This window comes from Drosophila mauritiana, chromosome 2L (assembly GCF_004382145.1).
Source record: "Drosophila mauritiana strain mau12 chromosome 2L, ASM438214v1, whole genome shotgun sequence".
In the NCBI taxonomy this organism is placed as follows: domain Eukaryota; kingdom Metazoa; phylum Arthropoda; class Insecta; order Diptera; family Drosophilidae; genus Drosophila; species Drosophila mauritiana.
In genome coordinates this window covers 9,919,951-9,945,776 of record NC_046667.1, presented here as the reverse complement: position 1 = coordinate 9,945,776, position 25,826 = coordinate 9,919,951, and the positions used below count along the sequence as shown (strand labels likewise).

Here is a 25,826-nt window from a genome sequence, read left to right as displayed (position 1 = left end):
AAAAAAAAATAGGCCAACTGAAAATGAAACGAAATTATGCGGGTGGAAAACCATAAATTGACTTTTGGGCCAACAAACAGACAAACAAAATAAAACTTTTTCCTTTTTGGGCGCTTGTATGCACGGAATAATTCGCAAGTTTTACGGTATGCTTCGCTTTGATCAAAGGCATTAATATTTTATTTCTTATATATATATGTACACACATACATACGTACGTACATACATATGTGCTACTGACGTTTTATGTTACATGATGCTATGTATCTGGCAAATTGTCTTGTCAACATAAAAAAATAACAAAAAAGTTGGAAAGGAAAAATCCCACAGAGAAATGTGGCAAAAGCTTCAAGTGAAGCGTAAAAATTGAAAGGAAACTAAGTAAAATAGTGTGTATCTTACTCTGCGGGTTAATTTCCATCGTTACTACGCCCATTGCCCTTTTAACAAGTTTTTAAATTCATCACGCACAATTGGTTTTTTAGGTATATGCTATCTTAAGATATGGTTTCTAGAAATTGAAATAAAAATGGAAAAAAAATAAATAGACTCTGCGGGTTAATTTCCATCGTTACTAAACTGACCGTTTGACTTTTTCACAAGTTTTTAAATTCATCGCGCACAAGTGGTTTTTTAGGTATATGCTATCTTAAGATAAGTTTGGTTTCTAGAAATTGGAATAAAAATGGAAAAAAAAATAATTTAATTTCCATCGTTACTAAATTGACCGTTTAACTTTAAAACAACTTGAAATTCATCACGCACATTTGTTTTTTTTAAGTTAACTGGGATTATCTTGAGATATATAAATATGTAATTGAAATGGGTTCTTTAAGAATGGTTATGGAATAAATATTTCCATCGTTTTTCACATTATTACGATATTCATCACGCACATTTGATTTCTATGTCCACTGGGACTATTTCAAGGTGTATTAACATGGGTTTGGCTGCTACCGTAGAAATTGGATGTCATGAATCTACAATTTAGTTGGCTAACGAAATGTGGGCCTTTCTTCTCGGCTGAAATTGATTTTGGACAGCCTTCCATCTCGCCAACTCATGGGCGCATTATCTGGACAGCTCTTGGGGGATCGGACAAAGGGAGATATATCTTTTATTTGGCTTTTTAAACAGCAGCCAGCATAACAAAATAAAAGCTCAGCAGGACTAACAAAAGCCAGGGGTCACTTTTGCCCGCATACGATTGTTTGGTAATTTTTTTTCCTTTTTTTGGTGGGGAATTCCTTTGTTTACCAATGAAATGGAATCTCCCTTTTATGGGCGAGCAGTTTATGTGTTTATGTTTTCGACTTATGCGCCAACTGCTTGACCATTTTATTGATTTAGTAGCCTGCTATCATCGGCTTTTGGCCCCCCTATCTCCATCTGTATGTCCATCCCCATCCCTTGGCCCCATTTTATCGGCGAGTGTCGAGTGGATTTTCCGTAAAACATGCATTTCCGCAACTCCATTTGGATTTCGCCCTTTTGCCGTCCACTTGACACTTTGCAACTGAGCATTCAATTTCATTGAATTATAGAATTCCCGGAATTGTGCTGCAAATTAATAGGCAATTAACGTCAAGGGCAGAGTCGTAAGCCAGCTGGACTTAGTGGTATATACCCTTTTTGAATTATGGCAGGACCTTCGATTGAATCAACGAAATACGCGTGTACATTTAACACTTGTAGTACGCGGTATGTGTTAATTGATATTATGTGAAAATGCATCGTAAAGGGTATTAAGCTGTCCAGCTTTAAATTGAATTAATTTTTAATATAATCAGTTGAGCACACGGCGCAATAAATGCATAATTAAAATTAATTTTTGTTTTCAATTGTGGTTTTAATTTGGCCTGATATTCGAAATGCCGCATGTTAAGTGAAAATGTCTTTCACATTTAACAACTAGCAGAGATTCCTTTAACAATGAGCTGCAAAATTCGTACTTTGTACTTATACGGTTGCATAATTTTCTTAATGCAAAAGCGAGCGCACTTATTCAGTTTATTAGTGCCGAATGCGCCACCATCCACCACTGCTGCATACGATTTAATCCCATTTGAGTGCCGACATTGGCCATTAAGCTAAGCCATAAATTCCGAATATTGCCGAACCTATAAAGTACTCAACTTGGTTAAACCGGAGCCAAACGCGCCATAAATTTCAATAAACACCCAATGAGGTATGTAACTATGGGGTTTCGCCAAGGATTCTCTGCCGTGCAAAAGACGAGCTTTTAGCCGCAAATTAAGTGTTTTAATTAGCCCTCTGCCTGTGCATTCTGAATTTCATCGGATATTAGTGTGTGAACGAATTTCAATAGTTGTAAATCATGACTATGATATGGGTACTAGCATTTATCGATTGGCTTCTAGGGAGCTTAGTTGCTATTAATCGATAAATTTATCCTTTCAAAAAACAGTTGTAATAGCTCAGAAAAGGTAAGCTTAATAATCAGGGAGTTACACATAAATTCAATAGATTTTAACTTCATATGCAAAAGTATATATCCCACATTTCCGTTTGTTGATTCAGATTGATGATGCAGTGCAGCAAAATAACTCCTTGAAGCCGAGTTAGCTGAACTACCCTCATTATTTTGATAAATTGTTTCCAAAATGTCCTTCAGGGCAACTTTTTTCCACGTAACATAAATAGACCTGCAATTAAGCAAGCTCGCAGGCAACTTCATAGATGCGACCTGTTATGAATACCCATAGACATATAGTAAATGAGTTTCAAGGATTGGGATTCATGGCATAAATTTATTCATTTAAGCAGACATGGTGCTCTAATTATGCATGAAGCACGGAAAACTAGACGGAAGTCAAAGGAGTTGAGCTGCTTTTCAGAGTCAACGATCCCGATGTAAGAGGCTTCTGAAATGAGATATTTTTAGTGAATTATATGGGAATAGTTCATGTGCCGCCACATTATTGTCTGTGGCAATAAAATCCACCAATTATCCAAATGCATGGAGTGATTTTGTGTTCTGTTTTCAGCAAATGGCGGCAAATGGCAAATGCCGCAGCTCAAGCATAAATTATGACTTGGACCACTTTTCGTGCATTGGGCATAAATCAGAGGAAATACGCATAACCGACATAAAGCATTGCCTACTGCTTTTTTATGCGCCCAAAGTTTGACGGGCATACAATAATTTATTAGCAAACTCAGCGAATTGTAAAGGACGCGGCAGGAAAAACAGGACAGCACCCAGCCAGATTGCCAGGCGGCAAGGACGAGGACGCAGGACGCAGGACGAGGGAGCCGAGCAAATGTGGCTTACAAATTGCCAAAGGCAATCTCACTTCTGCTGCTGCGCTCTGTTTCAAAATTTTCCCGCACTCCATGTCAGCGGTAACTCAATTAGAAAATATAATTATGCCGCAGGAAGCGTTTTCATACGCATTTTCCTACAGAATGAAAAAAGCTTGTTGAAATTAACTTAATTATACTTACGATATGTGGATATGTCTGCACGAGAAGGCTTTCACAATGTCTGATTGCTTAAAAAAAAAGAGAGAAAAATGCGTTGAGGAAACTGAAACTCAAATATGAATAAAGTTTGCTGCTCCCTTTGTATTTTTATTTTTTTCTTGCGATAAATAAACATCCAACCCATCACAGGGATATGAAATGACGGTTGCTTTAATTAAAAATCGCACATCTCATACAAACCGATACAATTTGCATGGGCCAAGGAAAAACTTTTCGGTCTGCAGAATGCATAAAACAATCCCAACACCAATTTACCTTATCAATCAGCAGTTGGTAAGGGGGGCAGTGGGGTGATGGCGCTTAATCAAGCGCTAAGTCCGCAACAATCGCACCGAAAACGACCCTTCTCTCAAGTTTTGGCAACCGTTTTACCTGGCGTAACCTTTAACCTTTCACCTTTTTGGCTGCTGGCGCTATCTAGGATGCGAAGGAAGTTTTTCGCTTCTGTGGCGGTAATTTGTTGTTACACGTGGTCGACCCTGCCGTTTGCTTTTTGGGCGCTCAAATGAGGCGCATCATTAGTTTGCTAGACCTTGATTTTGAGTCCCCTTCCCCTTTTTGGATTCGCGATTTATTATTAATTGGCCGCAGCGCAGAAGAAAGTTTCACCGCCTATTTGTTTTACAAGTTTTTCTCGGTGAAAAACTTTTGTGCCGCGGCGAGAATGTTTCAATTATTAACACTTGTGCGTCCCGCTGCTTCTCACTAAATAATTCAATATTCGGGTTTTACTGCCATTCCTTCCATAAATACTGTACAAATATTTTCTGTTTAATTAAAACTTTATCCTTTTCAATTGTGCGACGACTTAAAAGCGTGCTCTTAGAATTTAATATTAAACTCGTTGCAAAAAGTAAAAAAAACACAGTTAAAGGAATTTTAAAAACAAATTTTCATGCGCATAAGTAAACATGTGGTCATATTGGCAAAAGGAAAAAAAAACGTAAATTAAGAGCTTTTTATGCCAGCACGAACAATGGATCATTAATTAGAATTTTTATTGGTAAATTAATCATAATCCAAAGCTAATAAAAGCAAATACTTGCACGAACTTAAAAAAAGCCATTTGCGCAAAAAGGCAAATAATTTATAATGCCATATTTAATCGTGTTTAATTAATTTGCCAAACCATATTCCACTTTCGCAGCCAGAATCGAATGGTTTGTCGCCGAGGTGGCAGTAAATTTAAAGAGATTTCAATTGTGGTTTCCAACTGGGCCTAATTGCAGGCCGCCAAACTGTTTATTAAATAAGGCTAAAACGCTGCCGGCGTTGCCCCGGAATTTGTCGCTGCCTCTTTTTTTTTAAGAGGCTTTTCGCACTGCAATTGGAATCGGCAATTGGCAATGCATCTGCATGCCGCATTCATGCCACTTTAATTTGCTTTAGGCCAATGCACACATGCAACTTTAACTGTTGCACGCAAAGTAGTAGGCAACACGCAGCAAATTGGCGATGGATGGCAAACAAGGGGGCCAGCGAAAAGGGGGACACCAGCTTTTGTCGCCGGCGCCGATCCTCCAAAAGCATCCTCCATTCGCCCCCAGAAATAATAAACATCAATTGCCCAATGCAAACAACCGCAGGAGCTCTTCGTGCTCAGTTCGGTTCAGCACACCCATGCTTATATTCATAGTCTCCCTGACCTCTTACCTACTCAGCGGATATGCACTGGGAGAAATAAAGGGATTGAAGTGGGCTTCTTGCTTGTAAAAGGTGTCTAAAAGTATGCAATGAGCAGGCAAAGTAGGTGTAAAGCACTACAAATGGTTGTAAAAGACTCATATTTCATATGTTAAATTTATTATAAATGAAGTGGCTTTATATACTTTAATACTTTTTTTAGTTTTATAGTGCATACTTTTAGACACCTTGTTTATTATTATTTTATTATTTGAATTAAGTTTTTATAAAGCCAAATGAGCAATGTTACCTAAGCCAAACTGTTTTAAATTTATTTAATTTAATTACCTAACACTAGTGAAATTTTTCCATCTTATAGAATCATTGAATCTGCTTTGCTTGCACAACTCAGTGTGATTTTTTTCAGTGCACATTTGTTTGCATTTCTGTTGCTGCTGATTGTTGTTGCTGGCAGCAGCAGCAGAAACGGAAAAAGTGCTCTGTAAATACGCAACGAGACGCGTCGTATACTCGTAGTATTTAGGCAGTAGTCCTTGCTGGGCTGCTCGTCCTGCCCCCTCAACACCCACCTATAATTGTGTATGTGTGTGTGCATGGTGTGTGTGTGCCGTTTGCCAGCGTCTTTTTATGAACTTGTTAACAATCTAACGACCTTTTTGCCCGGCTACCTCATTGTTGGTGTAGCCTGGCTGAATTCCGTATGTCGTCGAGTGGCGCATCAAATGTTTGGGCTTAGCAAATATTTGCATACTTTCGGGCTGCGCATGAAAATAACATAATTTGATTTCGTAATGTGATTTTGGCTTGAACAAATGTAAACATATGTTTGCCTTTGCATAGATATCATATTTTTGCTGATTTTTTATGTCCCCTGATTTATTGGTATTTAATACTTAAGCATCAGGAATCGGTTGGGACTAAATGCAAGAGAAGTGAGTCTTAAATGGCACACAAATATTGCATGAGCCTATTGTCCTAAAAGTATGCAACACAAGGACCATCACTTTCGCCAGCGCTGGCAGGACATAGTTCATTATTTATTCATAGCATTCAGCAGAGAAGTGTTTATGTGGCAAGGTCCTAACTCTGCAAGTAGCTCCACTTTGGGCCACAAATTGGCCAACAGCAAGAGGCATCTTGGAAAAAAAGGGCCCAGTGCCTCGCCAAAAAATAAAAGAAAGAAAAATATGCAAATGTAACTTTTTTGGCCCTGCATAAAAAGAAACTTTTTGATTCAACACAATCTCTAGTTTGAGGTCTGGCAGCCGAAACAAAATTGTCAATATTGTAAACAGATTCCTTTCGACCGAAGCTGATTAGATTGGATCGAAAGTGGGTCGATGGAAGTGGGTGTCCCTGCTCCTCCTGCTCCCATATAATTGCTACTCTTGTTACCGACTCCACACGTGCTGGCCAACTTTTGCATTGCCATTCGATTGGCAACATTTTAAAGCTTATTTGGTTCGGAACGCACGTACCAAACTCCTCGGTTCCCTGGGAGACTAGTTGACCACTAGTCCAGTTGACCAGTCATCCAGCTGACCAGTCCAGTTGACCAGTACCATATTGGCCTGTGGGCGGGCAAAATGGCCAGCCTTTGTGTAAATCTTTATTTTTTTTTTTTTTTTTATTAATATTTATTAAGTGAAGAATCCGTACATCATAATATTGTATCTTAACATCACAGTGTGGAGAAGTATTCTTATCAATTACCAAACACTATAAAATAAAATAAGTGGAGTAGGAACATAAATGAAGAGTTTTTACTGCTGCCCAATTGTCTTGGCGAAGCCTTGCCGTTTAAGTCTTCTTAGAGGTCGAGCGGGGATGAGACGTCTTGCAAGAAGACTGCTATGGCTCAGTAATCTGTCACTATACCGACTTGTATGTCTCCCAATTTGTGACTCAACTGTGTGAATATTGAGGTCTTTGTAAATCTTTATTGAACACTCAAATCCTAATTGCACCCAGGGTGATCACTACATGGTAAGTGCGACGTTTGTCCATGTTTGTGAACGGAAAATGGTCAACGAGTCGGTTCATTTGGGAACTGGATGGATAGTTTATAAACGGAAAATGGTAAAATGCTAGTGCTGATTTGTTTTGTTCTCACAAAAGGATTGGGGTCCAATGATGAGTGTTGTCTCTTGCATGATTTTTGGTCAACCCAACTGGAGTTTATGTTCTCTGTTGACCTTGAAGCAGCAGCCTTATCATAATAAGCATTACCCCTATCCGATTTGATTATCAGATATCCCTTTTCAAAAAAAAGTACACAAGATATGCCTCGCCTGCAGCTAGACTCGAGATAGTCCTTTCTGGGCAGATGGTGTGTAAAAAGTAAGCAATAGTTACATTCATTAGGGTCTAATTTTTCCTTAAAGCCCGTACAATTTGCATTTGTATGGACGGATTCTGGAGGGACTTTCATAAATTCGCTCCTGTTTGAGCAATATAAATTTGCTCGGCAGCTGTCGACTTGTATTGCCATGCATATATATTAGATACCCAAACCCCTTTGTTTTTTTAAGGGCTTAAACTTTTCCTTTTATATACACAATCTTTAGCTTGTAAAAAAAAGTTGACTAAACAACATTACGCAAGATGGGCAAAACATGTCATATGTTTATTTATTTTGGTAGCAACGGTTTTGGCAATTTGCTCGGATGGTTGAAGTCATTTGAAAAATCCGATAATAAACAATGCATTAAAATGGCAGACTGCGCAGCTATTTTAAGGGCTTACAAAAATAATCCATTGGCTAGACATAACAGATTTCAATTGCACAATTCCATACAATATTCCACCGAATCTTCTGTTGAAAAACACCATTGATCTGAGATGTACATGGCCCCATTAAATAAATAAGACACAAACAACTTTAAGGAAATGAAAGAAAATATAATCGACGAAGCGAAAAAATGCCCCGCAATAATAAACGATAATTGATAATAACATTTTGCTACCTTCCTTCCGTCGAATAAAATTCGTATATATGTATGTGAAGGGGAAATCAATAAAACCGTTGGCGAAAACATTTGGCCACAATTTCAATTTTGTGGCACGAAAAAGCGGAGAGTCGAATAAGAAGCGCCAGGAAGTGGGAAACATTTCAACAATTTCCGCCTGCCATCGCGTGGAAAAGTGAAAATTTTCATTTTCGCAACTGTCCCCATTATGGAATGTGCCATTTCTTCGACACCTCCGCACAATTTCTATGCGACTGCACAGCGCGGCGACAAAGTTAGACGAAATGTCATCATTTCCGTTGGGAAAACTGTGCGCGCTCAGCCGGCAGCGCCGTGGAAAATGGTAGGGAAAACCGCCGCTTAGTTTTTCCACAGCATCAAATGATGGCGCTGCCGACTGTCGAGAAAGGTGCAGAAAGGTTAACTAAGAAAGCCATGCAAATGCCTTTTTATTTGCCCACAAACTTTGGGCCCACAGAAGAAAAAAAAAGTGGGGAAAAAATGATAATATAGAGAATTCCCGGGAATCAAAGAACTCTTTACTGGTCCCAGCCAATCCCTCTTACGGCTCTTAAACGAAGCGTAAAATTGTTAAATGAGTGCGAATGTCTACGGCGAAAAAGGAGCCGGCGCTCCAAGGATCCCAACTTTTCGTCCTTTGACCATTTCGCAGCATACTAAATTATTGATTAACCATGTTGGTCGCCATGCACGATTGCTTCTTAGCTTATTTCAACTTTCCATACTCGTAGCTCAAATTGAATTGCTTGGCATCCGCTCGTTCGGATTTCAATCGATTTTCTTAAAAGGAGTTTCTGGGTAACCATTGATTAAACATGGTCTATTAAGATTAAAGAAAGTGTTTTCTTATTAGCTCATTAGTTGTACAGAAAGCTTTTCATTAGGTGTCTAATAGTAGTGGTATCTACAGGGCTTTCGTACACAAATGTATTTGACTTCGATCCATATAGCACTCATAAGCAATCCTTGTGAAAGGTCCTTAAATATAACTAAAGACTCTAATAGGTCACCGGGAAAACAATAAGCGCATTTTGCGTGATGGAAACCCCACACAAATGATGATGTATCCAGGACAACGGAATGGAGCCACATTGATATTGATGGCGATGATAACGACTATTATGTTACAAAACAAGACAGGGATGTCGTAATAAGTTATGTTGGCCAACTGAGGGACCCACAGTTTGTCCTCCAGTTTTCACCTGTTAGAGACAAAGTGGCCTCATATATCCTTACTTTCCGGGAATTGCATTTGGCAAGCAAAGAATCGAGTGAAGCGGTTAAATTGAATTTGTTTGCTTTGGTTAAAGGGAAAGAAAACTAGTTTGTGGTTCTAATTGATACTACGAATACAAATAAACCTCTTTGCACAGCTACCCGAGCATTCAATTTTGAGTTTCAGGGCAAACATGTTGTCAAATGTATGAAAAGAAAGAAAGAATTAGCCAAAGAATTCTCTTTAGGGTCCTTATATAAATGGTTGATATAATTGTTCATGTTTACTGTCTACTTATAAAGTATTTTATCTAAAAAACGTACAACTCTAGTAAAGAATAAGTAACAATTGGGGGTACAGACTTAAGTATTTTCGAAGCTAGTAATTAAAACGAGTTTGTAATGGCTGCTGCGTGGTAAGAGTTCCAACATTCAGGAACAATATCTCTTATCCTACTAACTAATATCCGAAACTTTACAAAATCCACTTCTGCTGAAGCCTTTAAAAGTCTTTATCCCATCCGCTCAGTTCCTCCGGTGGCTCATAGTCGTTCTCAACGCCCGAAGGACCAAAATATTGCAAGTCGGTCCAACTCTTCAAAGGTCTTTTGATGGGCGATGGCAATTGCTTCAGTTTCAGTCTCTGCCAGTCGAGACTTTCGAACCAACTATGCCGCTTGATATCCGCGATTCCCTTGCGCTGATATCCCAGTCTTTCCGCCGGAAGTTGCTTGCAGAGATGCCGCACTAGGTGCTGTGCGGATTTGGGTATGCGCGATGGCATGTGGATGACATCGATGCCGCTGAGGATTTGCTGATAGATCTTGATCTGGTTAACGCCCCTGAAGGGCGTTTTGCCAACCAGAAGTTCATATACCAGAATTCCCAGTGCCCAATAGTCGACGGCACGATCGTGTCCTCGATCCAGGATTATCTCAGGTGCCACGTACTCCGGTGTACCAGCAAATGTGTTGGTCTTCTCATTTTGTCGCACAAATTTGGCGAATCCAAAATCGACCTGGAAGAGAATAAATATTTGTGTTATTTCTAATACTTTTAGATCTTTAAAGGTTGTAAAATCCATATAAAGTTGAGTATAAAGCTCCACTTTATTTCTTAAGGTTTGCCAAGGGTTTCATACTTTTATACACTATTTCAAACGTTACTTTTAGTTTTAAACTAAATTGGTAGTTATTTTACTACTAGTAAGCACATAAATACCAGTTTGCAATAGCCATCGGTGCCCAGCATCAGATTCTCTGGCTTCAAGTCCCTGTAGATGAAGTGGTGGGAGTGCAAATAGTCGAAGGCCTCGACGACACAGCCCGCTATAAATTTGGCGGTCTTCTCATCGAAGTACTGGCGCTTTGACATCACCGTCCATACATCACCGCCCATGCAGGCCTCCATTAGGAAGTAAACGTATTTGTCATTGCGGTACGTGCGATACAGTCTGAAATAAAATATAACAAATTACTTTATTTATATCTCGACGGAGTCAAGAGCTTGAGTTACGACGCACTGTACTATGAAGGGCGATTGGCGGCACTTGATCATAACGTTCTTCTCGTTGTAAACGTGCTCTATTTGATCTTGCTTGACCACCTCGATTTTCTTGATGATCTTCAGGGCCAACGCCTGCTGGTTGTAGGCCACCAGATCCACACGTCCAAAGGCGCCGCAGCCCAGCGTGGCTATCTTCTTCAGCTCCGAGATGGCCACCTGGGAGTACTCGTTGTCGAACTCCAGGGATTTGTTGCTGGATCGACCACTCGTATCGTTGCGTTGACTACTGGGCTTCTCGCGCAGCTGCTTTATGGTTCCCAAATAGCTAATGAAGGCTCTGAAAATTAAGGAAAGTAATATAGAACGTATATGAGACAGGGTATCCTGTTTCTAACTCACTCTCTGTCCAGCATGAGGACCTCGGTGCCCGGTGCATCCGCATAGACACTGGCCTGTCGCACATCCGCATTGAGCAGTGCCTGCTCCCCGAAGTAGTCACCTCGCTTTCGATTCGCCACAATCTGCTCCTGCTGCTGGTCGTCCCGCTTCTTTATGGTCACAGTTCCGCAACGGATGATGTAGAACTCGTTGCCCAGCTCACCTTCGCGGACAATACAGCTGTCGGTCTCGTAGAATTTCTGCAATACAATAGGAGCAACTAAGTTGGTGGTGGCATGGAAGCGATAGCTATGATAATGGATTACCCGCTGCAGAAGATCCACGACTTTGAGCAGCAAACTCTGGTCGAACTCCTGCAGGAATGGAGCGGAGCGCAGGAACTGAAGGTTCTCCTCGCGCTCCCTGGACCCCGAGATTTGCATGATGGCCCGGAAGGTTTCGCGTGCGATTTTCCAAACGCGTGCATCGGTGGCAGCTGAGAATAAGGACACTCTGATTTATATACCATCCTTTTTTTTTGCTTTTGGTTTTGGTTTTCCCAAACTTGAGTACTTACCCTCTACGGACGCCTGACGTGGAGCATTGTAGAGAATGGCCAGCTCGCCGAACACGGTGGCCGGTCCAAAGCTGGCCACCAGTTGGCCACCACGGATGACATCGTACTGGCCCTCGGCTGAGACATATATCTCCGAACCCTCCTCGTGCTCCCGGATGATGAGGCTGTGCTTCCTGTAGCTGGCCGGGGCCATTGCATTGATAACCATCTCCTTGCGCTCCTTGTCCATTAGATTATTGAGGAAATCATTGCGCTCAATGGCCGTTCGTATGAGATTGCGTGTGCTGTGGATCGGATACATTGGGTAATAATCAGCGGATTGTTTGTTTGTTTGCTTGTCTCTAATTCGGCATTGGACACCATCCTGCTGTGGTGATGTTACTCACCCTTCGTCCTTTGCAATAGATTCGATTTCAATGTCGCCCTGAATGGGAAAATTGGGACGGACATAGATGAGGCCACCTTCCACGCGATGGGTTTTCGGTGTCGAGGAATCGCTGGACTTGTGACTCTCGCCGCCCTCCTCTGCTCCTGCCATTTGATCCTTTTGGTGTTTGTGTGTGAAATTGCCGAAAAAAAAGGAATTAGATAGTGCAAATGATAAGAGTAACGTAAGAAATGGCATTTGCTTGAATAAAAATAGGTAGAAGATGTTTGGAGGGCTGGAAACAAAGGTACTCCTGAATGTAAACGTTAAGCAGCGTTATTGCGGTACTGGAGCAACATACTCCTTCGGAATGGAGCTATCTAAGCACCTATTAGCCACAGGCTGTCCATGGAACGGCTCCCTGGAAGCCGAGGGAACGGCTCTTTCGGTGGCCAAAAAGTTTGCGATTCGTGTCTGTTGGCGAACAATTAACGTTTAACTTGTTTTCACAAGTGTGCTGGGCTGTGCACGGCTCAATTGCAAGCAGCTGTTCCATGTTTCGGTCTCCCCCACTTGAGTCCTGGGGCAATAAAAGGTCAGGGGGAGGAGGGGAGGGGATGTGTGTGGAACCCCCACACGAAAGTTGCATCAAACAGTAAATGGAGTGTAGCTTTCCGACAGTTAGACACACTCACAGGATGTCAGTGAATGCAAGTTTGAATGTACTCAATGCCAAACGCAGTTATTGGTTTTCCCAGTTTGCATAACTAGCTACAATTGAAGGTAACTGCGAAGTTTTTACTTTAGTGACAATTTTACAAATTATTATTAAACAAAATCTGCAGCTAAGCTCGTTAACTTTTTCCCTCAATTAACGCAATTATTCAAAATTTGTGTCTATTTAATAATAATTGTGATTAATTAGTATATCTATTCAGTCTAACCATTCGTATGCAAGCCAATATTATTCAGAAATGATGCATCTATCAAGGATCAAGTAGGTGGAAAAGGTCACTTCCTACTTCCCTACCACTCCCCCCCATCTAGTCTATAGATGTGGCACAACCTCGAGCACTTCTATTCCGGAAGAACCGCAGAGTTCTGGCCAGTTTGCCGGTGATGTCATTTGGCAAGCCACCTCATTACTTACTTGACTATTCGTAGCATCCTGCTGGATCTCCTGCTGCTGCTGCTCCTGCTCCTGCTGCTGCGGTCGCTCCACGCTCCGTTTCTTGCGCAGATGGAGCGGCGTTCCGGGGACGAGGAGTTCCGGAGGCAACGGCGGTGCTGGCGGTATGTTAATATCGGGCATCGTGGACACACGTCGGCGACGCTGGCTGTCCGTCTGGCTCTTGGCCAGATAATTGAGTGACACGTTGCTGGAGCTCTTGGCGCGGGGCGGAGCCTGGAGTGCTAGCTGGTTCCCCCTGGAATCCTGTTTCCTGTCCTGTTCCCGTTCCGGTTGCTCCTGTGGCAGGACGCCATTTGTCAGTTTGGCGGCACTGCTGCTGCTGCTGTTGTTGTTGTTGGCATCGCTACTCTGGCAGGACAAGGTGTCATCCGTTTGCTGGGCGCTTAGTTCCTGCGTGTGACCAATGAAAAACTTTACAGGACCCTCGGTCACAGGTGTTGTGGCTATGGAGGTGCTCGAGGGTGTGTCATCGTCATCGTCGTGGGCGACGCCCTCATCAATTATGCCATTCACATTCACTTTGAGTTTTGACTTGCCGCCGCCATCGACGACATCGACATGTGCATTAGCACCCGGCTGCAGCGCCACCCGCTCCCCCAGTGAATCCTTGCCATCTCCAGCATCCCGCACATCCTCGATCTCGATGCTGGGCACCTCGGTGGGCAAGGCGGTGGGCCGACGCTCTTTGACTGGTTTTAATTTCGAACTTGAGCGTGTGACATTAATTGCACTGCCGCCGGATGGGCATGCATCCTGCGCCTGCAGTTTGTCCTTGTTGGAGCGGAACTTCCGCTCCTGGACGCCATTGTTTGCGCTGCCATTTTCGGCAACCGACTGCAGGGTCCACCTGGTGGGTGCGGGCGGTGAGCCGGGCGGCTGCTGTCTGAGGCGCTGAAGTTTGGCCTAAAGCACCAATGGCATCCACCAAAACAGCCAAACAAGACAAACACAGCGGTGCAAAAGTTCGGTGGAGGTGTTGCCAAGTGGTCGTGTGTTGGGTGTACATATATATTTACAAGTGTTTTGTGCCGATATTATTGTGTACACCACCGTTTGAATCGTTTGAAAGTATAAGAAACATACAAGCATGTGTGCAAATATTAGTCGAGTCCCAATAAACAGGTGGAGAAGGTACATAAAGTGCAGGTGCGAGGTTTCTGGGCTCTGGGCTCTGGTTTTTGGTTACTGGGATACTCACCTCACTGGCACTCGGAGTAACGATGGGCGAGTACAGTGGCTTCTCCTCGCGACGAATGTACTGTCCAATTTGCTGAAAAAAAACAATACATTTCTAATTTATTTATAACAAATTTAAGCACAAACTAATATTAAACAAACCACGTTTTTGGAACACGCTTTATTGGTTCCATGCAAACATTGAAATCATCAACAAAAGCCTTTTGATTGGCCTCACTTATCACTAATATTTACTTTTCATGACATATTCATAGTTATATTGCTGTGACAAATGCTCCTGAATACAACTGCATTTGTCTATCTGTTTATTTTAATCAGCACAAATACAAGTTAAATTAGCTAACAAAAATATGCTTGGCTGTCCAAAATACTTAAAAAAATATCAAAATGTTGAGTTCTGTTTTATAAACTCAAAAATACTTTAAAAAATATCAATATTTTGAGTTCTGTTTTATAAACTTAAAAAATACTTTAAAAAATATCAATATTTTGAGTACAGTTTTCTTCGTTAGTTTTCGTTCTCCACATAAACGAAATATATATTTTTTGAACTTAGTATTAATTAATCTATTTGTTTTTAATGACCAATGTTAAATTTTCATTAACTCGCCTGTCCCTCTGGCCAAATTTATTGGCCCTCGTGTTTGTGTCTTGTTTATTTTGATCGTATATCGGTTTACGTAATAGCAATCTGATGCCGAACATAATTTTGTACTTTCGAACTGACCACTTCTGGGCTGTCAGCTAAAGCCCCCCAAATAGGCCGATAATAGCCAATTCCATTGTGATTTTCCGCTTTCCATAAGGGGCATTTTACACTCGGTGCGCACTAAAGCTGTCCATTGTGTTCCCCTTTCGACCTTTCGACCTTTCAACACGTCAGTTAGGGATTCACCGTGAATTGGCCCAGATTGATCGGCTTACGATGCCGATGAACTGGGCTTTTGAGCGAATCTCACGAGCTTCCATTTCTTATTTACAAACTTATTATTCCATTTCGACTTCAGACATGTGACCTCTTCAAAAATGGAAAACTTTTGACACGACTGCTGGTGTTGGTTGCTTGTGTGTCGTAAAAGTAATTTTATGTTCGCTTTTTTTGTTTTGTTTTGTTGCGCAACAAATGTTGGAAATGAAAATAGATCAGACAGCTATGACTTGTGCCTGTCATAATTTCGTTGAATTTATTACGCGTTTTGAGTATTTCTATTTTGAAAATGCTACCTAGAATTTATTGCAGCTTTTTAGCATTTTTAATTGAAAGTGACTAAAGGGTAGTAAAATAGGGAACTGCAGTTTCATTTTAAGTTGAAGTTCAAAAGGTTTTTTATGCTCACATTGGGGTAGTCTCGAAATACTTAGTATACCCTTTCCAAAGTCATTACAACTATGGTAAGCAACTTTTAATGCTCATCATATAATAAAGTAGTTGTTTCTATAGATGTAATCTATACTATATGATGAAACTATTTTGCTCACTTTTTTCTTGGTGTGTTTTTTAAGTGTATCTGAAATGTTTGCCAACTTAACTCAGCTGAAAATCCATCTCATCTTTAATTGGCACGGGTGTAATGAAATATTCAAGCCCGTGTTTTGGCCTGGTGTGGGCATAAATAAACTCGTGTCAATTTGCCAGTCGCCTGGTTGAATCTGCTTTGATATGCTAATCGACCTAAACGACGGCATTTTGACAGGTTTTCCGTTTTCCCACGGAAGCCCCGAATTTTGCTTTTCAGCCGATAAAGTCACCCGATAACGTAGCTTCTGCACTCGCAGGGGAAGTTTTCTTTTTTTTTTTTTTCGCTGGCTGCCTTGAAAGGATTCTTCTCGCTGGCTCCAAAGTCTGCGTCATTTCACGAATTCCTCCCCGGGGGCACTTGGCCCCTCTCCCCGTTCAAGGGCCCCAAAAACATTTCGCAGTTATTTAGAATTACTGTGACGTGTAAGTTGTGCGTGCAATCACGTTCATTTCAGCCTAGAACCATGTCAGTGCTCCACCTCCGCCTGCTCCTCCTGCTCATCCACCTCCTGTGACAAAAATACGACAGATACAGATGTTTCCATAGATAGCTACGCATCCGACGGATCCTGCATATTTATACGTCATTTGAAGCTCCGGCTGCAAGATGCTCTGGTTGCTGGATTTATGCATGAGCTCCATCCTTCCAGCGATGGATCCAGCATCCCAACCACATCTATTTATATGCATGCTTATCATATTTTTGCATACCTAATGCCAACTCGTCGCAGAATGTTTGTTATTGATGAAAAGCCAAGATTGCAGATAGTCGAGTACCTAGCAGATAGATGTATTAGCACAAGTAGTGGGGTAGCATGTGACCAGCTCGTGAATACTATCCCAAATCATTCATTCATTAAAAAGGTTATTTGTTTATATAGTGTTTTTGCAAAAGTGGTTGGATTATACAAAAAAAAAGTTCCTTGTATATCTATTAAAATCCTCAATGAGCTTTGAAACTATCTTCCCCAATGCAAAAGCCAATGGGAAATCAGCCATCGGCACTCGTGTTTTTCCCTCAGGTGTTTGTACTTTTTTCCGCTTTTAAGATAAGCCAGTTAAAAAGTGAACGTCATGGACACAAAATTCGCGATAAGACCAAAACTAGGTTTCGCTCCAAACACATTTCATCGTGATTCAATACCCTGTTTATTCAGGGAGCGCAAGGTCATTTCCGATCATAAAAGTGCAAATGAAATCATCAGATAATGAAGCACTAATACTTCGATTTGGATGTTCCAATCGGTCAGAAATGGAAGTGATATCATGGGTTTACCTTATTTCTTATTTGTTTACTGCATATAATAAAGGTACGTGCCATAAAAGTGAGTTATCAGGGGTTTCCAAATAATTTCTATATATAATAGATTAACGTACAGCTTGAACAGGAGCAGTAATTAGTAATATAATGCAATAACTAATTTTAAGAGCAAATAAATAATATTTAATTATTGGACTAGTCTCTGCATTGGGTATCTCTTTCGTCGAAATGGTCCCATTTTATTCACTGTTATTTATGGTTTTCTCTCGCCGCCCCGATTAACTCAATTAAGCACTTGATGAACTTATCAGTCGACTTATCAGACAAGTGTAATACTAAATACTAAGTACTAAAGCGGAACTCACCACGGGACTATCATGTGTGTTGAGTATCGTATCGGTGTTCTCATCTTCGGCGGGCGTGAATTTGTTTTTGCTGCGATGATGGAAAAGTCGTGGAAAGCAGGCCATATTGCACTGGAATCACCAGGTATCCGTATCCGTATCCGTCTAAATAATATCTTTAATACGGGCCAATCTCTTAGTCGCATTCGTTGTCAACTTGGTTTTTATCTCAACTCGTTCGCTGCGTGTGTGGGTTAAACACTTTGATTACCATTACCCCGGCCATATTCCCTGATTTATGGCCAAGGATTTAATTGCGGCTATAAATTTGTTGTGTTCGGTTGCAATTGTGGCGGATTATGTATGCTTCGATTGTGATTGGTCTACGAATCGATTTACTTCGTCAGTATAACACTTATTGGCTTTAAATTGATAAGCCCAATGTTCGATATCTTTTTTATTCCACAAATTATCTTATCGCATTTCGAATGGTTAAGGAAACTTAAAAGAAGTGCGCTGATATGTCGGGAAACTTAATTTGATTTTACATTTGATTAAATACATGTATTAGGCAATAACGCATTGTAGCTACTTGGCTAAGACTGTAATACCGATTCGACAAGCTAGCTCAATAAAACCCGATTTTATTTGCAGTGCACTAAATCCAGTAGTATCTAGGATGCTATTGCCAAAAACTCGAAGTACGCAGTGAAAAGACAACGAGCCAGATACTGTGTTAGCCATCCGCAGCTTTCAGTTGGCCATCAAAAACAAAGGACCTCGCAGAATGCCAGTTGACCACATCGGTTTATCAAATGTCCCAGAAAACCGGGAGAAGCATTTGCTTTGCATCTGATAAATTTGTTTGTGGAACAAAAGTTTCAAAGTTCAAAAATTATGCGCATCGTCAACTGGCTGCTTTAATTACCGCTCACAGCGAATTGCTACCAATTTTGTCGGTTTTTGTTTCACGGCCAACAAGAAACGCTGTGAGTCACACAGTATGCTTGCTGGCTTTTATCATTCTTGGTCTTATCGTCTCCAAATGCCTAATTGTTTTCTATTTATGCGGGGGGATTTCATTGTTTGGCCAAGAGCTCTAAGGCAAATGCCCCAAAGAATGCCAACAATACTTGGCTTGGGGGCTTCGCCATTATCACAGCCCCAACTTCGGGGTACTAACCAAGTTCAGGCCAGTGCCTTAAAAATCACATACCCCTTACATACGAGCACTCCTATAGCTAGCTGCGTTTTATCAACCAATAATTGTGCTATATTTCCTTATACGATTTGTCGATAACGCCGAACAACATTGGAAAAATAAAGAACTGCCCGTTGCGCGCTCGTTTCCACATGATTTGCTTGGGAAATACAAATCAAATTGTACAAAATGGTACAAAATAGTACATAGAACGCGCTGAAACATTGGCCAAAGTAATGGCAACAGCTATATCAACAATAGCGACAAGAGAAAGGCCGGAATGAATCGGCGGAGCCGCCAGTCACGAGTCACTCATTTATATTAATTTATTGACATTTCGTTTGCAGTTATCAGCACACTTCTCTTCGCTTCTTTATTTGTTGTTCTTTGCTGGCTTAAATGTTGCCATTTCATTGCATTTTATAATGAAGCTATTGCCTGATTCTGTTATTTTTCAGTTTTGATTTGGTTTATAGCTCGCTAGCACGTTAGCCACGAATTTTCGGCGCTGCGATAAGATTTAATGGCCAGAGTAAAGTTCACATAATTGGTCAGCTTTACAAGGCATTTCGAAAAGTGTGTCACTTGAAGTAGAAAAAAACCCAAAACTGACCAACACAGTAATTTTTTTAAAATTGTTTAAAATGGACTGACGCACGAGACACTTTTTCGCGAATAAAACACTCAAATGTTTCCACGAAGTTGTCAGCCATATCTTTTGATTAGATATCAATATCAAGAACTTCAAGATGATTGATACATTTGTTGACTGTCAATTTGTCAAATAGCATGGAAGTGAAATTCACAAACTTGCGCATTCACTTTTATTCACCATAAGAACTCAACAAATTCTACATCTTTTCACTTTTCAAAACCAACCAACGAACCACTTGAGTGGAGCACGCAAAACGGGCATGTCAAATGACCACAGTAATAGAAATGTGGGGCGGGGAGGGGCTTTTAAGACCAATCGTGGCTCTTCACTTCCCAAAAAACTCCATTTCCGATGGGGTCAGCTCATTTTACACAATTCGCACGTAACAATTTCCGCTCCACGAGGGCCATTCATCGGCTGAATCACTTGGCGTATACGCGATATTGTGAATACTGCCGCCCGGATTCGTAAACCTTCCGCACACCTGCCGCCGTGGAGGCTGATAACTCGACTAATTTAACGCGGCCAATTTAAATTGGCAATTTGCTCGACGCCCCAACTGCGACTGCGACTGCGATGCCAACGGTGACTGCGACCGAATCGGCCAACTGGCTTTATGTTTATCGGTATCAGTTCAGTTCAAGTGCCTGCCTAGTGGCCTTATCTATGGAGAAGTGTTGGGCATGCCAGGCGTCACTGTTAACGCGAGACGTTCTTTTCGGGCCCACCGCCCCACGCATGGAAGTGGGCCAAAAGGGGGCTTAGGGCCAAGAGTAATTGGAATAAGCAAATACCAGCGAACTTATCTGGCCCAAACGAGCTGCTTCCTATGGCGAAAGTTAAACATTGCCATTCGTTTATGGGGGCTGCAAGAAGTGCAGTAAATATTTAAAAATTGCCATACATTTTTACAGCAAAATCACTTTAATACCTATTTAATCAAACTTCCATATATCACTAAACAATGCTATTTACACTTTGTATTCCATTGTACATCTGGCGTATTAAACAGTGCTGTTTTAACATGTTTTCCAATTTTATATTTTCTTTAGTAAAATAATACGTGTTTTTTATAAATATTTATTCCTTATGACCCACTTTTATACTTTTCATTTTCAGCATTTGTGTTTACAAATATAAAAGTTAATGTGTTTTGTTTTTTACTATATTTATTTTGCCGCATTAATTTTATTTTGATTAAAATGGTATTTCTGAACATTTTCATTAGTAAGTGGTCATTATAAATCCATTTCGTATGCCATACAAAAGTTTTGGCACTCGGAAGTCAAACTTTATATTAAATAGAATGCCGCTCAAAAGTTTGGCGAAAGGGTAAACGAGATGTCACGCTCTCACCTTTCGAAAAATATGTAAATCAAATGTGGTGACAAGCGGCAAGAGTTGGCGTCACAAATTAGAATTCTCGAGGCGTTCGAGATGGGCGAAAAGTTCGCGGAGTTTTTATTCATTATGCCTTAAATGCGTAACTAAAGCAATTTGAAAGTAGAACTCATTTTCACCCTCGACTTGACTTGCCACTCGTGCTAAAATACATTTTTGCCGCGCGCCCGCGATTCTACGTGCCCATATGCCTAAAAGTATGCACGTATCTGGCGACATTGTCGTTTGATTAAACTTGTTAACACACATAGATACACACACACACACCCACACCAGCCTCATCTTGAAGGCCGCGCAGCAGACTGCGGATGTGGCCGCGGATGCGAATGCGGATGTCGAAGTTTGTCAGCCTGGCAGGAGCATCGCTTTAAAGTCAGCGCTGCAAACTCATTTGGTCGAAGGAAGCGAACGAAACTCGAGCACAAATTCCAAAATATATATCTGCCCGGGTATTTCCTGTCCCCGCAGGAAGTTCTATTGCATAATCTTATTAACCACACAAACACACACACACACTCGCACAACCAAACTGAGATGGCACTCTATGAATGCTGAATAATTTATGCATCCCAATTCCCAGGCAGCGGCATTTGGCCAGAATTGTTGACAACTTGCCTGTGGCTCTGTGGCAATTCGCATTTTGATTTGGCCTGCCAAGTTTTTACTTATCCGATTAGCCCATCCTAATTACAACCGTCTGTGTTTGCATTGCCCTGCCACATGCTGCATGCACATACATTTGAATTAGACTCTAAATTTGATTAGATTTGATTGCATTTCTAGCCACCACTTGTGAGTGCCGAATACATTTATTAACCCGTCGGATTTTGGGGCATGGCTTTGTTCAAGAAAAAAATATATGTGGGGGCTGCAAGAAAGTGGGCTCTTGAAATATGGGAAAACAATTTGGAGAGGCGGCGCCCTTTGTGTTTTTGTTTTATGACCAGCCACGCTCGACGACACCCATGAAGGCCATGATTGATGCGCTTCTCGAGCTCCTTCGCGTTTTAGTGGATTTCCAAATTGCTTTTTTCACGCTGACAGCGGAGAGTCAACGTGAAAAGCCAGCGGCAGTTATTCAAATGCAAACGACAGCTGTCAAAATGGTTTTAACTAAAAATTCGACTTTATCTTTTCCCTCTCTCTCTTTTTTTTGTCTGCTTGCAGCTGGGCCGCAGTTGGAACCAAAAAAAAGGCAGAAAAATGGGCCAAATGTCAATGAGTGACTGGGCCGTGGCAGCCGCCAGGATTCCAATTCATGTCCTCGCCGAATGATAAGCTAGCTGGCGGCGTAAAAAACCGAGACCGAACGGAAAAAAGTAAAGGAAATCCTTAAGAGCGGGTCCCCAACTGCCAAAGCCAAGTCAATGACCCTCGTCCGGCCATCGGCGACCATATGGCTGCTGACGCTCCTGCTGCCGGCGGTCCTGCCACACCAGATGCCTCCAGATGCAGACCAGAAGTTCTCACTGCCCGCCGTGCCGCTCCCGCCACCGCCGCCCTTTCAGCCCGGCAAGAATCACTTTGCGCTGAACGCATTCGCCGGCGGAGAGCATGCCGCCGGCGGACACAGCCACTCCTCCTATTCCTCGTCCAGCCCAGGATGCGGTGGAATGCTGAAGGCACGCCATGGCAACATTCAGACGCCCAATTTCCCGCACCGATTCGCCACGCCCATCGAATGCGTGTGGATAATCGATGCGTCCGATATGCCGCCGCAGGGCCAGGCGAATGTGTCCATTGTTGTGTACCTGACCCAGTTGTACGTGCTCAGCGGGCTGAAGTTCACGGAGTACATGTACTACTCGGATGACTTTAAGGTACCAGCGCACCGCGTCTTCACGCTCACCGAGGACGACGTCACGCAGGTCACGTGGGTGCAGTTCCACAGCCAGTACCTGGAGATCCGTTTCACCATGGCCACCCTGGATGGTACACACCTGCGTGCCCTGGATCGCCTCCTGGATGTCTATGGATTCAACATTACCTACGAGGTGCAGAACGATGTGAAGACAACCCAGTGCAACACTCTGCAGTGCAGATTCCTTGGAGATTGCTACGCAAGTGAAGATTACAGGTGAGTTCGTTTCCAAATTTGTTTTAAAATTAAACATTTTTAAGTATAGTTATTAAATAGATCTGAAAATTTACTCAAAAAAGTAGTAGAAGTTAAATAGCAAGAAACGGTTCAAAACCATTCTAATTTAATGATAGTTGTTACTTTTTACTGAAGATGGTCCACATGGCGGATGAGTAATATTTGGAAATTTTTTAAATTTTTTTAAAATTTTTTTATATATGTATATGCCTTGATTGGTACTCATACAAATTTAATTTATAAATCTTGCATTGAGTTTATTTGCAACCAATCTTAAACATTCCGATTACAGCCAGCCAAAAGTCAGTTTTTCCTTAAAAAAAAAAAACGATTGAAGCAATTGAAATATATGTGAACTCCGCGAGCAATCCAGCCCGGTTTCCCCGTGGACATGAGCACCTGCGTCCGGAACATGTAGCATATTTAAGCGAAGGCAAAACTTTTTCCTCTCCCATCGACCTTCCTCCATGTGGACACTCAAAATACGGCGAAGGGAAAGTGAAAATGTTGGAAGGCAGAGAGCCCGATTCAGATGGGTTTAAAATTCAGTCTCCCTTCTGTTCAGACAAATCCATATACATGGCAATGGAAATCACCGACAGGTAGCCGTTGAAATTGTTAACTGCTCGCACATCAATCTTTCGTACTTTTCGCTTTGGCTTTGGGTTTGGTTTTGGATTCGGATTCGGGATCGGTTCAAGGCTGCCGCTCTGGCTCCATTCTAAAACCAAGTGGGAGCCATACATTTGTAATGTTTCAATAAGTGGAGCCCGAAAGCAAGCGAAAAACCCGGCCGGATTTCCCCCGGCGGAAAAGCGGAGGACGGCTGAACAACCGAAACAATGGACGGCAGGCAACCCATGTCAGTGAAAAGAAAAGTACACAGCATACATACGTGTGCACATACACACGCTAGTCAGCCAAAAGTCAAAAGAAAAGCGGGAAAGCTTGATGCATTTTCCCTGACAAAAATCCAGGTAGTGGGTTTTATGAATAAGCTCAGCAATTGAGTTTGACGTGAGAGGGTTTGTGGTACAAAGCCTTGACAACTCGTGCTGCTTCTTGATTAATTGAAGAGCTGTGCGATGCAGCGAATATTTCAATGGGAATCCGCCCAAAAACAGTGGCAAACAAATACGATATTTTCAATTATAGAATCAATTATAAAGTCAAATTTGTAGGCAATTAACATGTAAATAGAACAGCGCACAATGACCCCCAGAGAACGTTAAACAAATCAAATTAATTGCCCGATTTGCTGGGGGACTTGGCTATTTACGAGCATTTGCTACCAACTTCTGGCGAAAGTTTGCCAAAGAAAGCTGCAACTCCCACGCCTACTTAACATAATTATTATTAATTGGCTGGCCCAAGGCCGCGCATCCGCCCAGCTAATTGAATATTAATATCAGTGTCGAAGTGCGAGTGAAATGCTCCTGCCCGGGGGTGGGTGCAAAATTAATATAAAAGTGACAGCTGAACTAAGTTGCATCACCATCTTTTCTCTTTTCGCCTTATTAAAGTCGGTGTCCTGGAGCTGGAAACATAATTTCGCGCCTGCCACGTAGCAGCCCGTAACTTAATTACCAGCCAAAGGCAAATGAGGAGCGGCCAAGTCGCGCACCCTACGTGCCTCAGATAAGCATGTTGCGTATCGCTCCCATGCAAAGGAGGTAGTCCCCCCCTTTTCTCGCAGTGCACGATGAAGCGAGCTGTGTGGGGGGCTGTCAAGTGACTTGTGTCAGGAGCACAGGCATCAGCTTCAGCATCAGCATCAGCATCAGCATCACAGATGCTGCGTACTCGTATAAACAAGCAAACAGTCATGCTCATGTTGTCAGCTCTCCAACTCGAAGGATACGGCAGGATAAAGGGGAATATCCAGTAACCCCCGTAGCCATCTTTAGCCCCACCACCCCCTGCTTTTTGGCTCAATCTCGCACTGCATCCTCGTTTATGGCACTCGTTTTCAGCAGCTCCTTTGTTAGGTTAATGTGCGAAAAATGCATGGCATCGGAGAAAGCTAAAAAGATGATAAAAAAGAAAGCGGGTAACTTCTCGCCCGAATCTTTATGTGTCGCCCAGAATGCGTATACGCCTAGTCCGCCCCCCGTTTATTAATTTTTTGTGCCGCCTCTGTTATGTTCGTGGAGTGGCAGCTCGTTGACTTTGCATATGCTACAACATGTATCCACAGATTGGGGCAAGGAAATAGAGCGTTTGGTGGCAATATTATGCAAAACAAAAAACAAAAAATGAAGGAAAATCATTTATGCGATGGAGCAATTGTTCTAAATGTGTACTTAAAAAAAAACTAAAAATAGTTAGACTGGCGTACTTGCGGTGTTAGCTTTGATTATTATTCATTAAATTCGAAGTTTTAGATAGGATTATAAATGAATAAATCACACATACAAAAATATGTTCTGCGACTATTATTTTGAACTTGGGTGTTTTTATACAGATATGTACATATACATATATGTGTTAGCATTTTTAATAAGCGCTTTCATACGCGTGAAGTAAAAGTGTCAAGTGTTGCGCAGCTTAAAGCTAATGAAATGTTGTTAAATCGCAGAATTTTAAATGAATCCTTTTTAACATTCTATAAATCATAAATATAAGTATGGAACTGTATAGAACTGTAGCCCTTTTTGTTCATTTATCCGCAATAGTGACCCCAGCTCATTAATGGCGGCGACCACTAACCCCATTTGATTGCCAATAAACTTTGCATAAAATATTCAAAATGCTGTTGAGCTGCGAACTGCTGG

The 25,826-nt window shown here is 41.7% G+C and overlaps 2 protein-coding genes across 7 annotated transcripts in view; one reads left to right on the top strand and one right to left on the bottom strand.

Moving 5' to 3' along the window:
- The window catches only part of LOC117147518, a 101,049-nt gene that overhangs the window by 6,086 nt on the left and 69,137 nt on the right, over nt 1-25,826 (top strand). The window contains exon 2 of the mRNA XM_033314437.1: nt 22,122-23,031. Within this exon, the coding sequence (XP_033170328.1) occupies nt 22,322-23,031 (710 nt within the window). The 5' untranslated portion in view covers nt 22,122-22,321. The remainder of the gene's footprint in view (nt 1-22,121; nt 23,032-25,826) is intronic.
- LOC117147527 (cGMP-dependent protein kinase 1) lies at nt 9,612-20,045 on the bottom strand. 6 transcript variants are annotated; one of them, XM_033314451.1, is made up of 11 exons: nt 19,778-20,045; nt 17,719-18,170; nt 14,575-14,646; nt 13,335-14,279; nt 12,204-12,361; nt 11,818-12,101; nt 11,567-11,736; nt 11,262-11,500; nt 10,879-11,199; nt 10,578-10,809; nt 9,612-10,374 (listed from the first exon to the last, which is right to left on the bottom strand). In XM_033314451.1, exons 2-11 carry the CDS (start codon nt 17,821-17,823, stop codon nt 9,859-9,861), a joined length of 3,042 nt encoding a protein of 1,013 aa, XP_033170342.1. In that variant the 5' UTR covers nt 17,824-18,170; nt 19,778-20,045; the 3' UTR covers nt 9,612-9,858. The 6 variants fall into 6 exon arrangements, with proteins under 6 accessions (XP_033170342.1, XP_033170351.1, XP_033170359.1 ...); XM_033314460.1 differs by having other exon boundaries at nt 17,719-18,080; XM_033314468.1 differs by having other exon boundaries at nt 17,719-17,938.